The 16,669-nt window shown below is 39.6% G+C and overlaps 1 protein-coding gene across 11 annotated transcripts in view; it reads left to right on the forward strand.

Moving 5' to 3' along the window:
* The window catches only part of ATF7IP (activating transcription factor 7 interacting protein), a 110,366-nt gene that overhangs the window by 42,302 nt on the left and 51,395 nt on the right, over positions 1–16,669 (forward strand). For all 11 annotated transcript variants that reach the window (XM_087767990.1, XM_087767992.1, XM_087767994.1 and 8 more), the window contains one exon: positions 10,690–11,750. In XM_087767990.1, coding sequence (XP_087624116.1) covers positions 10,697–11,750 — 1,054 coding nt within the window. In that variant the 5' untranslated portion in view covers positions 10,690–10,696. The remainder of the gene's footprint in view (positions 1–10,689; positions 11,751–16,669) is intronic.

Raw genomic sequence — 16,669 nt, forward strand, 5'->3', positions numbered from 1 at the left:
ACGAATTATAGCAAGATCATAAGTCTACTGACTATGCAGCAAGTATAGTGAGAAAGGGGGGGGTATGTTGAAGGTTCTAGAAGAGAAGAATACAGCGAGAATCAATACCTTTTCAGGTTATTCTTTGTCATCAACCCCCCTTTCAAAACTAGTTCTATTGTTCTTAATGTTTATTTCCATGATTGAAACTACATACAGAAACCATCTTATGTTTGTCCGCTTCCTGCTTCCCTTTCCTTGGTCAGTTTAGCAAAGAATTAATTTAAGTCTGGCAATCTGTGTCTGCAGAGCTTGTTCTAAGCATCCTTAAGTTGAAGAATCATCTATGCTATGGTTGCTTATATGTCTGATTATGGAATGTTTAAAGTGCATTTTGGGTAATACCTTGAGTAATTTTTCTTACAAGAGAATTTAATCTGCTGCTGTATACTTTTACTAGGGTAAATATATTTTATTCTGTTGTATGCTTGGTATAATAAGAAACTGGCTGCCATAGAAATTTATTAGAGAATGACTGCTTATCATTGTAAAAACGTTAATTACCTGCATTATCTAGGGTTCTTAGCATATTAATACAGTGGGTTACCAGCACTGAAAACACACTTTTTAATTTTTCTCTTGTATCTAGTAATGAATAGAGTATTAGGTTGATAAGTTTGTTTTGCAGTTCCCATCCTGCCCCAACATTAGTTTCTTTTGGAAAACATTTAGCTTCTGATTTAATGAATAACTGTCCTGTGGGCAGGAGGGCACAGTTGCTAGTAAAATTTATTAGCAGTAGCTAACTAACATCTGCGGAGTAAGCTACCTTTCCTTAAAGAAGGATGCTTGTGACAAATAGTTCTATCAGTAGGTATGGGTAATAAAGTTTCGGTAAATTGTAGCTTTTACAAGAAACTCTTTTTGAGATTTTTTTCTTCTAATGTTATTTTGGAGACTTCTTATATTAAAATTTTTGTCTTCCTTCACTTTAACCTTTCTATTGGGATTTTTGGTTAATTGTGACTCTGTTTCGTCAAGTCATTCCCAAGCTATCAGCTGCTGTCAGTGGTCACTCTGTGCCCGTCCGCGGTGGCCACTTTTCTTCCTTCTCTCCTTATGTAATTGCGACAGCCTTGTATAAAATACATTTTTACATACCAGAGGTGCTTATGTATACCTTACGTATCAGGTGGTGCTTTTCAGGCTGCCAAAAACCTGGATTAGGCAGCCGTACATGTCCTATGGGCATTGGGTGCTGTTCTTATCCAGCCCGCTATGTTGGCTTTCACCCGCCTTTAACCAGGTTCATGAAACAGAAACCTGGGGGCAGATGTGGTGCATAGGAAAGTACGGAAACCTCTTTACTTGCTTCTGCTGCAGTCAGAAGAGTTAATGCTGTCAGATCAGTAGTACTGAAAATCAAACTTGTATAGATGATAACCTGTTTTGTAGGTTGAAAATAGTAAAATGCTGTACATGTAGATCATTGCTGAAGTTATAATAGACCATGCATTGACATAATCAGTTTTAAATTGTGTGCTTTACTTACCCGTTTCGTATTTAATTTTTATTCTCAAAACGCCGTATCTATTTATGAAGTTTCTTTTCTTGGTTGAACCTGCTCGCCTTTCCAAGTCCCACACCGTCTTTAGTTTGAGTGCATGAATTGTACGGGTGTGTCCCTGATGAGGTGTGACTTACCAAGGGATAACTCAGGAGTTAAGAGTGTAAGAGTCCACATTTAATGAGGTTCAATGACATCTGTTAGGGATGTTGTGGGTGACTCAATTTTCATGTCACCGAACTGACATGGCATATTAAACAGAGTAAGAAAGATGGTTTCTGTTCCTGCTTCCTTAGAGATGAAGGCGAGAAAGATGATGTGCAGATTATAATAGTTTATGCTTTGATTTGAAAAGAGAATGACTTCAGAATTTTTTTTTTTCTATTAAAAAAAAAAAAGCAAACCACAACACCAAAACACAAAATCCCGGGAGAGTTCGGTGTGCCATACCCCCGCGTAACGGCCCTGCTTTTGGCACAAAAGCTGAAGCTCGGGTGTCGCTTCGTTCCTCGTGTGGGCAGAGCGCGCCTCCGCGGCAGCGGCCGCGCCGCCGTGCACGTTCCGGGAGGAGCAGGACCCCTGCGGCGTGTTCTCACGCGCGCACGACGTCACCAGGGGGGAGGCGCTCTATCGCGCCCCGGCTTGGTGACGCGCCAGGGCGCCCGTTCTATTTTTAGCCGGTTGCCGGGCAGATTTACATCGGCCTCCTGGGGTGGCTCCGCCTCGCGGTTGCGGATTGGTTCATGCAAAGCAACTCCCGCAGCCAATCCCGAGCGGGTATGCAAATTTCCCGCAGTCCCCGGCCATCGAGCAGGGCAGTTCTGGCTCTGCCGGGCCGGTAGCTGGTGAGGAGCAAGGTGGCTGCAGGGGCTCCCTCCTGGCCTCCCTCCGACGCTCCCAGAGAGAAAAGTCATCATTTCACGTGGAAAATAGGCAAATAGCCTTCCTGCCTCCAAAATCTAAAAAATTCTGAAAAGTCCCTGCCGGGCTTCAATTAGATGAAATTACGAAACAGCTGGGTCCTTCACATGCTGAATACCTGCCTCCTCCAAGCTGAGGTGATGCGCGCGGTGGGAGTTCAGCAGTGACTTGTGTGTGTGGAAGGACTGGTTTGAGCAAGGGACAAGCAAGCAAGGCAGCAGGTGCACTGCTCCTCCTGAGAAAGGGTATCTTCCCTAGAGGAAATACCGATAATACTTTATAAAGCAGCAGGTTCCCACAGCCAACTAATCAACTGCTATTTTAGTTCCATTTTAAATAGTTGCTTTTTTGTTACTGCTTTGCAAAAAAAACTTCTAAAAGGTTCTTGTATGCATGACAACACTTAGTAACATTTTAATGCAGCATCACCTTTTTTGTTGCAAGTTTTCTTTTCACTTCTGTTTCTTCTTCGGACATTTGAGAAGCGACCCCAGCGGACCACTGTTAGCATCAGACAGCTCACCTCTGAAGTCTAATGTCACCAAGTTGCAAGTGTTTGAAAGCTGAGGTTACATCACTAGTTAGTTGCATATGTAATATGTGAACTAGTTTAGAAAATACTTTACAGAAGGTTAAGGGTAAATACATCAATTTTTTTCATTAGAATAGTGTGATTCTTCGTTTTATCTAACAGAAAACTTGTAAAGAAATCGCCTTAAAAGGATGCAGTTCTGCATACATTGGAGTATCAGAAATTGGATAAATTTTTAATAGCAGATGTGTTCTGGCAGTTAGTGTCCACTTATGTGGACTTACTAGCTCCTCCTCCTATTTAAGGATAATGGTAACTGTTAATCCTGAGCCAAAAATGGAACTGCAGTATAACATTTAAACTGTCTATAATAAAAATATTCCACAAATGTATCTTAAAATTCACAAATTCCATTTTATATAAAACTTCAGTAAATCTGTTTTTTACAGAAAGAAACATACTTAGTGCTTTAGCTTGTGCTAAAAATTCAATCTGTAACAAAGCTGAATTTTGCTGTTACAGATATTTCAAACAGCAGCACTTGTTTTAGTGTTTGGAAATTTCACAGCTGAATTGAAAGCTTATGGTTTAAGTTGTTGATTAAAGTTTAAATCTTTAACACTTGGGGGAAGTAGGAAAACACAGTATCTACCACTGTTGTTCTGGCTGAGTTCCACTCAAGCAGTTTTACTGTTTTAATGACCTAAATGGCTGTTAAAATTTAGTTCACAGAAAAATACAAAACTCATCTTGGAGAATGAGCTTAAGCTTCACGTGCTAAAGAGCGGGTGTTTCTAAGGCACTCGAGTTGCTTGTCTAAGGCTAACTGGAGTATGTATTTTAATTAAAAGTTGTCTAGGAAAGATTCTCAGTTTTTTTCCGTTCTTCCATCTTCAAAAGTATGCATTTTATTTGTAGCAGTTATCAAGGCATAAACTGATGAACCATGTAAGGACAATTCTGCAAAACCCCCAGCAGATGAAAGATCTTAATTGTGTAAATGGACCTAACAGTCCTTTTTCCCCATGAGGAATCCATTTTTCCCAGAAGGCATGGCAGCCTCACAGGAAAAGAACTCTACAATGACTACTTCAGTATGAGAAAGGGGTTCATGAGCCAAAGTCAAAGGCGATATTATTCTCTGGAGGTAGAGAAGACACAGGACAACTGCTTAATTCACTGTGACACCAAAGCGATGAGAACGTAGTTCAAGTTTGTACATGAAGTTGTCGATCAAGTACAGTACACAGGACCATACAACCTGTTTGAAACTGTACTGTGAATTTACTCTGTTTTACCAAGCCTGTAACCATACATTTGGGTGTTTTTCTTAGGCAGAGATACACATGTGGACTTAATGTTTTACTGAACTGGTTCTTCAAAAGACAGTTTGCAAGGGTGGGGTAGAATGGCCTCTAATTTCAAGGCAGAAGTCATATTGCACTTGTGAAAAAAACACCGATTTTGACACTTCTGTTGGGACGCTAGAAAAGCACGGGCGCTGCACGGTATTTGAAGAAAGGAAAGATTACCAGCTGCCATACTTGAACCTGGGTTGGATCTCAGCAGGTTTTTTTTGATACAACATTTAACATCACAGAAATTCAGCAGTCTCAAAGTAGCCTAAAAATGCTGCTGCACGTTCAACACGGAGTCTTTTATTGCAGCTCTGCACCCCCTGTGCACTGCAGTTGTGGGTTAGCGCTTTTGTGCAGCTCCAGGTCTCAAACTGAAAAGCCTTGACTTTTTCTTACGTCATTTACCAGCTCTTTGGAAAATCTTGTTGGCTTAACGCAAACCTGCTCGCCTGCGCCGTGGGCCCCCGCGTTCGTGCCCTGGGCGACTCCTCGCCGACGGCCTGGTGGGGGTTTGTTGCTGGGTAGAATTTAAGGAGCCGCTGTCTGATTGGCTGCCCTGCAGCTGCTCCTTCCAGCCAATCGGGTACGGGGCCCGAGTGCGTTCCCCCGCGGCGCCGAGGCGAGGCCGCCCCGCGGGGAGAGGGTGCGGCGGGGCCGCGGCCGGCTCCCCCTCGGGCTCCCCCTCGGGCGCGCTTGCGACATTGCAGGGCTCTGCTGCAGGGGAAAATGCCGCTTGTCTCTTAGAGCGCGAACATCAATACTGGATATTGAACACGGGGGGGGGGGGGAGGGTGGGGTGGAAATAAGCGAAAGTGTTTTGTTTTGTTTTATTACAGTGGACCTTGTTTTGCTGTATGGTCATTAGGTGAAATAGGACTGGATGGTGATGTAGGGTTTTTTTCTTAGAAAATGGCACATTCTTCTTTCACTTTGTTCAGCCAACACTAACATAATTTTAGCCTAAAAGGGAGGAAAACTCAAATCATCTGTCGTGTGCTAGAAGAAATATTATTTGCACTTATCATATGTCATCGGTTTTGTTTATTACACTCTAAAATAAAGGCATAGTTGTATGTGGATCTCCGTAGGCTGGTGGTGTGTATGTTGCATTCAGTCAGATAAGTAGACTTGTATTAGTGGTAGAAAAACAAATTGTTGGCATGTTATTTCAGCGCATGTTCTGTAAGAAAAGATCACATGGTTATTTTTTTTCTTCTTTGAAAATAGTTTTTAAATTTCTGACAATTTATATCAACATTGCTATAGAGGATTTCAACTGAAAACTGCTTTTTATGAACCACTACTTAAAAGGTAGGTTCTATTCACCACTTTCATTCTCTGGGACTCTCCATCTAGAACAAAATACTCCTGACGATTTGCTGCCTCGCTTTCCGTGATTTGGCTATGCTACATTTTAAGTAACTTGCATATTTGAACACTGATTTTTATGATGAAAGGCTTTACTTCCTCCATGTAGTTCTTGTGCTTTGGCAAATGTTTTATGGTTGTGGTGCTTTTGGCTAGCACTGCGTGCACTGCAGGAACCCTGTGCCAATGCTGTTCTAGACTGATGATATTATGCAAACCCCATTGTGCGCTATTGTTTAGATTCCAGCTTCCCTCCCCCCCCATGTTTCCATGACCTTCTCTTTGTCTGCTGCCTGTTACCAGGCAGGATTCAGGCAGCTCCTTGCTGATTGGCTAATGTTTCGAGCAGCTCTTGGGCTGCTCGTATGAGCACACGATTATAGGCTGATCCATAGCAGCTAAGCTAATACCTTTGTTGCTTTAGAGCTGCAATCTCTCTACAGAGTAATAATAATAAAAAAAAAAAATAGGGAATAGGGGGGAAACTTTTTAATTGGCTGAGAGAGGAGTCCTTCACATATTTCTTGCTGCGCTGGCACATTTTGGTTTTGCCGTGTAGCACACATTTGGTCATGAGAAAGAAATCTCCAAATATTATTGGAGGGAGGTGCCTAATGGTGTGTTTGTCTCTCTCATGCTGAAGTATATATGACTTTCAAGCTTAAAATGAAAAAGGGAATTTTCATAAATGATATCTAAACAAATATACACAATGTTTGTGTGTGTTGGTGTTTTAAAATTGATTATTGTGTTTAAATAATCAAAACAAAAAAAGCAACCCAAAACCTACCACCTTATTTACAGCATTTAACCCTTACACACTTAGCTTTAAACGCAGGAGTTATTTTGTGGTGTTCTGTACAAATGCCTTTCTTTGAAATAAAAGAAGCCTCTCCGTTGGCTTGGTGCCTGGGCTACTGCTTTCCTTCTTGTGACTTGGTCACACGATGAGTAAAAATTGAAAATACCCAAGCATCAGATGACGGGAGTGCACAGCAAACATAGCTGAACTTTGTGTTAATTGTTAAGTATAAAAGGAGACTACCAACATACATTCATTTAGAACACTAGTAGTTTTAAATGTTTTATTTGTGTGAGACTGAATTCGCGTAACCTGCTCTGGAGTTGCTCTCTGAAGGGCAACCTCCTTACCCCTTTGAAAGACTGGAAGGCAGTATTTATCAGGTGAATGGTGATTGGCTTGCACCGGTATGACCAAACCTGTCCAGACTGGTTACCGATTTATTTGTTTCTTCTTTTCCTCCGCTCTCACATGAGATCTGTTACTTGGCTGCAGTGTGCTCCCTTGTGGGTATGGCTGGAAACGCTTTCAGGCTGGTCTGCAGCGATACATGATATTTAGCTGTTAACCAGCATTTAGTATTCATCTTTTAATCTCATTTATTCTTGTAATTTTGTCACTTATGGTAGCTTTTATTGGATATTCTTTGGTTGCAAAAGATGGTGGGATTGAGCTGAAAATATGCATGAGTTACTCAAATAACCGTTTAACAATGGAATTTTATGAGAAGCCTTTTTTCGTACAGGTTCACTGTAGAACTGTATTAGAGCTTTGTTTTTAAACTAGATTTTGGATAATATCCTAGGATATAAAATAAACGTAACTTTGAAATATATTAGAAATTCCACCTTATTCAGTATTTTTATTTTTTTTTTTTAAGGAAAAAGTAAGGATGGATCAATATAAAGGTATTCTGATTTGATTTTTTAAGACTGCTGTTCTTGGCAAATTTAAAAAGGAAGCGCCCTTCATTTTACTCTGTATTTACTGTATTTTATGTTAAAAATATGAATTAAAGATTGCTTGGATGATTAAGGAAACTAGAGCAGAAAATGTTAATTTAAGTTATATTTTATGATTAGTCAAGTGATGTACTTATGAATTTGATTTTAAGTTGTCTGTGAACATTTTATTAATCTGTTAGTATATCTTCCAGTCATAGGAAAAGTAGGACTGTGAATTTTGTAATATAAGAGCTTCTAAATTCTGGGTAATGCTTATAAACAAAAGCATTGTAGTCTGGGAGATCAAACTATTTGTCTGTCTTAATTTTGATACAAAGGCCCTGTATCCTTGTACTACATTAACAGAAGACTCTCACTAGCTGGTGACCTATTAGGAGCTCTTGGAATTGTTCAAGGTTAGCCAAGCCTGGAATTTTCCTATTGTTTTCCAAATTGCTTCTACAAGATATATATATCTGTAAGAGCATGAATGTTGGTTGTAGGGGATTATATGCATGGAACGTGAGTATGATGATCAGTGCTCTATTACATGACAGTCTGATACATGCTTTTATAGTGACGTGAAAAAACGTGCTTTACATTCTAAGTTCTTGGGAAGAAGGAAGGGATGTGCTTTCAAGAATTGCACGCGCACTTCTGAAATATTGGAGGCTTTTATGTGTTTGTCCTAACCTCAGGACTAGAATTACTGTGTTAAATGTATTCTCTTCTGATAAATGAAGATACTGTATTTAGCATGTAGACAGCTCTGGAAGGACATTAACAGCTCACCTGGAGTTCATATTTCATCTGACTGGAAATGGTTATGTGATGAGAACATTTTCTAAAAACAAGTAAACTGACGTTTCAGATCAGTGTTTCTATAGGTGTTACATTTTGCTCCCACTAGTGGCAATGGAGTAATAGACAATCCTGTTCAGAAAATCTAGTTCAGACTGGCAAAAATTCATGTTTTAATGCTATTATTGAGAGTCTATAAATAGAGCTGATACAACCTTTTATGAAGATTTGTTCATCTGTTCCTGAGGTGTGAAGTGTTGTTTAAGCACTATCAGTTACTCAAATACGAGAATTCTAGATTGTCATGCAGAAAAGAACTGAAATAAAGTGGAAAGGAATCTCAATGTTATGTTACTAGGAAATGCAAAACAGGGAAAAAAAATCTTATTTTTTTTTATCTATTGCTTTCTATTTTGCCCATATTTTTGTCAGGTCATCTTAACTAAGTGTAAAAGAAGCTTTAGAATTGTAAAGTACGGTATGTCATGATTGTAAGATTTAGAGTTTGTCTTGATAGTTGAAGTCATATTTTACCTTGGACTATATATCCATATCTTTCCATAGAATATCCCAGTTGGGCAATGCATAAATGTTAAATAATTTCCTTCAGAAACAAACTGTTCCAAGTAAAATAGGAAGGATCCAGCAGAGTATTACCAAAATGATAGGACCCCTAAAGCATGTGACCTACGATGAGATGCTGAGGGAGCTTGACAACTTTAATCTGCTGAAGAGAAGGCTAAAGGGCAATCTTACGACTGCCTAAATAAAACTTGAAGGCAGGACTAGTTGCAAAGAGGGTGGAGCCAAACTGTTACTTAGATGCTGCGTTATCTGTTTTGTGAATTTTACGACTTCGTTGTACAAAACCGTTGCTGATCTGACCTAGTATTGGCAATAGTCCTGCTTTTTTAATAAAAAAAAATTTATAACCCACCTGAAAAGACAAAATGCAGTTTATTAATGAGTTTCTCAGCTCTGTAAATGAAAGGGGATTGGGGGAAGTTGCAAAATGAACTGTACTAAATATTTAAAATGCATCCTTTGTGTAGTAATTGTGCTGTATTAATGATATAAACATTTGCTTATCTGGTGCCAGGGGCGGGGCGGGGGGGGGCGCACGATTCATATAGCGATAACTGCCTGATTTATTTTCTTTTTTTTTTTTTTTTATTTGCTGTAATATCTTTTAACTACTGTTACCCAAGTGAATTTTTGCATGTTTTGAGAAACTTAAGAAAAGCCATATCCTAGACAGGAGTAACTTACGATGGTGTAGTAGCTTCAGTAGAACTAAATTGGTTAGCATCAGCTGATTCAAGATCTTAGTTGCTGATTTTGATTTAGGATATAACAAGTTCCTTAACTGCTTTCTGCTTCTGAATGATATTATCATATCTAAACCCCAAGAACACATGGGGAAAAAAATATAGTTTAAAAACCCCTATGGATTTTTTTTGTTTGTTTTGTGTAATGGAAACAAATGAAATAAGATTTTGATGTATTTCAACAAAATTATTTTAACTTACTAGGTAATGCTGGATTTAACTCTGGTTTGATAAAGCAGATTTTCAAACATTTTTTCTTAATTTTTTTAATATATTAATGTTCATATTTTTCTTAATATTTGCATGGCTGGATGGAATGAATAAAATGATATGAAGGGCAAACCCATCAGTTTTCCTTGGAAAAGGAAATCTTTCTAAAAGGAGCTACAAAAACTGCAGTTTTTATGAGCACAAATGGTCTTAGTAAAATATTGCAAATTGAAAGAAAGTGCTCTAAATACCCAAGTTCAGTTAACCATTGTATAAATATGGAGGATGAAGGTCTCTCTTATCTATACAGAAGAAAAAAGTATCTTAATGACACATTCGGAAATTCTTTCAATATATTGAAGTTTTCTTAAAAGTTACTTGATATAAAAATCTTGTCATTTATCCCAGTTGTTAATTCTATTTGAAACTCGTGAAATTACATAGTTTTAGAAAGATAAAATAAATATAAACTGATGGACCAAGAATATTTCTTTCTTTTTTACGAGAAGAGAGGCTGCTGGCTCTTAATTAGCACAATATCTGTTTCTAGCTAGAAAACCTCATTATGTGGCTTTGCTGTAATAATACTATGAGACAACTGGTCTAAAATGAGTAGTCATAACATTACTACATAATGTTATAGTGTGATCTTGGTGATCTTTACATACATGTGCTTGTGCAGCATACTGGAAACTTGTATTCACTTTTTCTAACGACAAACAATTTAAGTGTGTTGTCAGGTGTTTCTTTGTTTTTGTCGATACAGTTAAACCGATTTGCTTTAAAATGTGCTAAATGCTACAGTCTTACTTAGGAACACTGTAATATGAGGATAATAAATTTTTTACCTTCACAATTCTTTCTGAAATTTTTTTTAAGGGTCAAGATGGATAGCACAGATGAACCTCAGAAAAAAGTCTTTAAAGCACGAAAAACAATGAGAGTAAGTGATCGACAACAACTTGAAGCTGTCTATAAGGTTAAAGAGGAGCTGTTGAAGACAACTGAAGTTAAACTGTTAAATGGAAAGCATGAGAATGGAGATTCTGATTTAAATTCCGCTTTAAGCAGTACAGACTGTATGGAGGACAAGAGGGAAGTTAATGGCCTAGTGGAATTGTGTGTTAACTCTGAAGAAGGAAGAATAGCGTCTGATGAAATTAGTGAAGCTAAAAGCCCTGAAAGCAGGGCAGGGAGCATAGTCAATGACATTGAACCCAAAACTCTAACGCTGTCACCACAGAATCTTCCTGCTGAGCGAGGTAAAGATACTGATACTGCTTTAGCTTGTGAGGCTGAAAATGGAGTGCTTGGTAGCAATAAAGATAAATTCCATGAAGAAAATAATAGAAAAGATCATTTGGACCAAAGAGAGAGTGACATCCCATCAGAAGGTGAAAGTAAACCAATCTGTGATATTAGTGACTCTTCTGAAGAGAAGGGAGAAACAAGTGACTTAACTATTAGTTCTGATTCATCTGGTGAGGAAAAGAGGACTGAAGAAATAACTGTTGAAGATGCTGTTGGAGAAGAAGTCATCTCTAGCAGTATGGAAGCTGACCAGAAACCAAAGGACAAACGAGACAGCACTGCAGGTTTTTCAGAAACCACTGTTCAGAAGACAATAGATGAGTCAAGTGAAAGTATCTTGGACAATACTGACTCTATGGAAACAGATGAAATTATTCCAATTTTGGAAAAACTAGCCCCAGCTGAAGATGAACTGGGCTGTTTTTCTAAAAGTTCTCTGCTTCCAGTGGATGACACAGTCCCAGATTTAGAAGAGAAAATAGACAACTGTTTGAGTTCACCATCCAAGCAGGAAAGCAATGAAAGTCTGCCAAAAGAAGCTTTCTTAGTACTGTCTGATGAAGAGGATCCCTGTGATGAGAAGGAGGAACGTGCTGAAGTGATACTACCAAACAAGTCAGGTCTTCCAGGTAAGAATTTTCTAAATTGGTAGTTTTGATTCAAGTCTGGGATTTTGTTTATTTCTTAGAATGACACACTTGGACATGTTTCTGAATCAAAAAGGCAGTCTTACCCACCAATTCTGTGTTACGTAGCCTTACAATTGTCAAAGATGGAATTTGAGGCCCAGAAAAAAATGAAAGTAACACCAAAAAACTGTCATCTTTGACATCTGGTTTGTTTTGGGGTTTTTTTTTTCCTCATACTCTTTGCAGACTGGGGTGGGGTGGTGGGTGGAAGAAGGGGAAAGACGAGTAATTGCCAGGCATGGAACAGAAAGATTTGTGGGAAGAGAAATGTGTTCATTTACTGGTCTCGAGGGGAAGAAAGGATTTCAGCTTTCTTTAAGGTGCAAATAAACAGTAAGAATGAAAACATGCTGGTAATCCAGGCATGCCACAAGTCCCATTTGTTTCAAATTTCTTTTTTTCACCAAAAGACGGTATTGGAGGGGTTTCATGAAAAACGCAAGTCATGTATGGTTTTCATGCCATATAGCTTTTATTATTTCACTCATGGTGGTTTTTATCTAACTTTTATCTGATCTCTATGCCAACTGATTAACATTTGAAAACATTAAGTGTAGGAAGCTGGTACTTTAGTCTCTTCATGTAGTTAGCAGATTTTTGTAATGTTAAACTGAATGGATGTCCTCTATAGTCATTTACTGTCATACAGTTTTGTAAGCATATTTATTTTTTGACATAGGGCACTCGTCATACTATTGCGCTTTTGAAAATAAAACAGATTAATAGTTTCCAGATAAATTGACACTGCTCTTTTATCTGTAATTATGAAAGCCGTTATTTCAAATGATCTTGGGGTGTTTTTTTCTTTTCATATAGCTTTTTATGAAATTATGACCATGCTAATCCAAATGTGTTTAAACATGCTTGACTGGGTAGGAATTCACAAAGCTTGCCCATCAAGTTGTGGAGAAGGGAATTTAAATTTTTCTGAATAGTACATTCCGTGTGAAATATTTCAAGCAAATCTTTTGGGGACCCATTTTGTACTAAATTTAACATGGCATTAATACCAAAAATTTTGCAGTCCTTTCACCAATTTCAGTCTTTCAGTAACAAAGATAATAGCATGGAGGTTGCAGGGGCAGGAAACAATTATGTGAGAAAACAGGTGGAGTTATCTTAGAAGATAAAGATTAACTTTTGGAAAGAACCTGTGAGGATTAAGTCTGTGGAGACGGTATGGAGATCATTTGAAGATGCTATATTGGAGGCACAGGTGCAAGCTGCTCAGTTAAAAAGTACGGTTTTCAAAAAGCCCAGACAAAAAACAGCATGGCTAAACAACGATGTAAAGAATAGTACTAGAGTACGTTCTTCAAATGGGCAGATTAATAGAATCTTTTTCTCAAGTAAATATAACAGCTATGTTGGCACTTAATGGAAGATCATGCATCAGAAGACCTTGGAGCTCGTCAGGTAAGTAAACAAGGACATGACAAGGAAGGCCTAATTGATGTATTTGAATTCTTTTGGATATCCAAACACCAATGATTTCTTACCAAGAACTTTGGGAAACTGATCTGTCTTCAGTTAAGGTGGCAAGTCCTCATGGAGGAAATAATAATTTGAAAAATGGAAAGTAAATCTACAGTGATCTGTTCCAGAGACTGTGCTGTGCGACAGAATTAATTTACCTAAAATGGAGGGTAACTAGTGAGGTGACAGTTTGCTGATGATACTATGAAGAGCTGTAGAAGAATCTTGCAGTGCTGAATGACTGGGATGTGAAAATGGCAAATGAAACTCATTGTGGTTAACTACAAAGTGGTACAGATGAGTATGAAAATGTTCGTAACTTGATAGGAAGATAGAACTGACTCGCCACTCAAGAAAGATTTTCCAGGATTATGGTAGGTAGTTTTGTGAAGACATTGATACAGTAGCAGTTGAAGAAAGCAAATAAAGAATGCTGGGAATAAATTAAGAAATTGAGGAAAACTTCACTGTGGGACACCAAGCTGTTAAATGTTTTGTATAATTCTGTTTCCTTCCCTCTCCCCATATCAAAGAACATGTCACAGGACTGGAAAAGGTACATGAAAGAGCAACAGGGAAGATGATGGGATTGCAGAGTAATTTTAATTCAACCCTGTGATGGTCTTTATTCCAACCCCCTGCTCAAAGCAGGTCCAATTATATCAGATGGCTCAGGGACAGTTTATTTTTGTGCATCTTCAAGGACTGATATACCACAACTTCTTCTTGGGTAGCCTAATATTTAACCAACCTCAATAGTGAAAAACTTTCTGCTTAATTGGAATCTTCTGTGTTCCAACTTGGGTTCATTGCTTCCTGTCCTGTTGCTGTGCACCTTAAAGAGCGGTGGCTCCATCTTCTCTCTACCATCCCGTTATGTAATGGAAGGCAGCAATACAATCTCCAATTAGTCTTCAGTTGTTACAGCTGAGCAAAGCCAGTTCTGTCATCTGTTCCTCATATAGCATGTACTTCATCCCCTTGACCTTTCTGGTGACCCTCCACTGGACTTGCTGTGGTTTTGTCAGTGCCTTTCTAGTACTGGGGATCCAAAAACCGGGCATAGTGCTTCTGATGGGGGTTTCTCAAGTGCTGAACAAATGAGAATCACTTCACTTATCCTGCTGGACACATTTCTTGTTAATATGGCCTGAAATGCTATTGAACTTACTTCACACTGCTGACTAATGTTCAAATTGTTTTCCACCAGGAATCAAGGCCCTGTTCTACAAAGTTATGTTCTAGCTAGTCAACCTCCAGCCTCTCCCTGGGGGTTATTCTTCCCCAGATGCAGGACTTCGCATTCACGCTTGCTGCATTTTGTGTTAGCTCATTTTTCCAGCTTGTCAATGTGCCTCTGAATAGCAGCTATGCCCTGCAGAATATTTACCATTCCCCCACCAGTTTGTATCTGCAAACTTGCCAAGTGTGATCTCCTGCCCACAGGTCCAGGTCACTTGCCAAGTGTGATCTCCTGCCCACAGGTCCAGGTCATTAGTAAATATGATAAACTGCATCAGCCCAGTATGGATCCCTGAGGACTGCCTCTAGTGCTAAGCCACCAGCTGGACTATATATCACTGATGCCAATTCTTTGGGCCCATCATAAAAAGCTACCAGGTCTGTCAGGCATGATTTGCCCTTACTAAATCCAAGCTGGCTACTGCCAGTCACCTTCCTCTCCTTTGTGCACCTGGCAATGGCTTCCTATGAGGATTTTTTTCCATGACCTCCCCAAGATGTCAGGTGAGGCTAACCAGCCTGTAGTTTCCCTGAATCATCCTCCTTGACCGTCCTGAAGATAGCTGCGACATTTCCCTTTTTCCAGTCATCAGGAGCTTCCCTTGGTTGCCATGAAGATGGTAGAGAGGGGCCTCACAATGCCAGCAGCCTACCTCCCTCAGCACTCTTGGGTACATCTCATCTGTTCCTGTGGACTTCTCTATATCCACCTAGCTTAAGTGTGTCCTAGCTCTTTCTCCTTGACTGTGGATAGCGCTTAATTTCTGCAGACTCTCCCAGGGTCTCTCCCTCTGTTCTCAGTAACTTAGGAGGGAAACTTGCCAGTGAAAAATGGAAACAGAAAAGTTGAGTTCCTCAGCGTTTTCCATGTCCTCAGTCATTAGGTTGCCTGCCTCAATGAGCAGTGGCCCCACAATTTTCCTTAGCCTTTGTTTTGCTGCCACTGTAGTTACAGAAGCCCTTCTTGCCCTTCACATCCCTCACTGGCTTCAATTCCAGTTGAGCTTTGACTTTTCTTATTCCATTCCTGCACAACTGGACAATGTCCCTGTATTCCTCTTACTTCCTCCTCCTGTGTAATTCTTTTTTACATTGGAGCTCTGTCAGGAGGTCCCTGTTCACCCATACTGGCTTTCTTCCATGCTGGCTCTATGTCCTGCACATTGAAATGAACTGTTTTCATGCTTTGAGGAACCTGTCCTTGAAGAGCAACCAGCTTTCCTGGGTCCTTTTGGTTTCCAGGGCAGCTCCCTTCAGGATACTACCAAGTAGGTCCTGAATAAGGTGAAATCTACTGTCCGGAGGGCAAGGACTGTAATGATATTCATCCTGCTGACTTCTTGCAGGATTTTTAATTCCAGTCTCATGGTTGCTGCAGGTGAATCTACCCTTGACCTTCATGTCCCGGACCAATTCTTTCTTGTTTGTGAATAACAAGCCCAACGGAGCATCTACCCTAGTTGACTCATCAATTGCCTGTGTCAAGAAATTGTCTGCAGCACACTCCAGAAATGACCTGGATTGTGCCCAATCATATAGCCCTTCCAGTTAAAGTATGCCCATGAGTCAGTCCTAAAGCATGCAATTGTGTGAGATGGCTCTATTGACTTTCTCTCCTTGGTCAAGTAACCTGTATTGAGTGCCTAGCATAACATTGCCTGTGTTGTTGCTTTGCCATAGTCTCCTTGCCCACAAGCACTTAATTGGCTCATCACCTCTCCCATGGCAAAGCTCTGGGCGCTCCTCTGCATAAAGCACTACAGCTCCTCACCCTTTCCAGCTTGTCTTTCCTGAAAAGACTATGTTCATCTCTTGCAATGCTGTAGTCATTTCAGCTATCCCACCATGTCTCTCTAATCCAAATGAAATCATAATTTTGCAGTTGTGTAGGGACTAGTAATTCCTCTTGTTTCTTGTGCTGCATTCATTTGTTTACAGATACTTGAGATGATGAACTCTGAGTCACGATGTTTTCACAAAGGATAAATAAGCGCCTTCCCTGTCATGCTGTTCCTCAGATGTTTCCTCACTGCTTCCCATACCTCAACTTCCAGGTTATGACAACCATTCCCTACCATGCCTAGTCTCAGGTCTTCCTCATTAGGTTAGAAAGCCTGCTTGTAGAACTCTTGTTCAATTTT

Source organism: Nipponia nippon, unplaced genomic scaffold, assembly GCF_047370975.1.
Source record: "Nipponia nippon isolate SJK-2023a ecotype South Korea unplaced genomic scaffold, ASM4737097v1 scaffold_3, whole genome shotgun sequence".
Lineage (NCBI taxonomy): Eukaryota > Metazoa > Chordata > Aves > Pelecaniformes > Threskiornithidae > Nipponia > Nipponia nippon.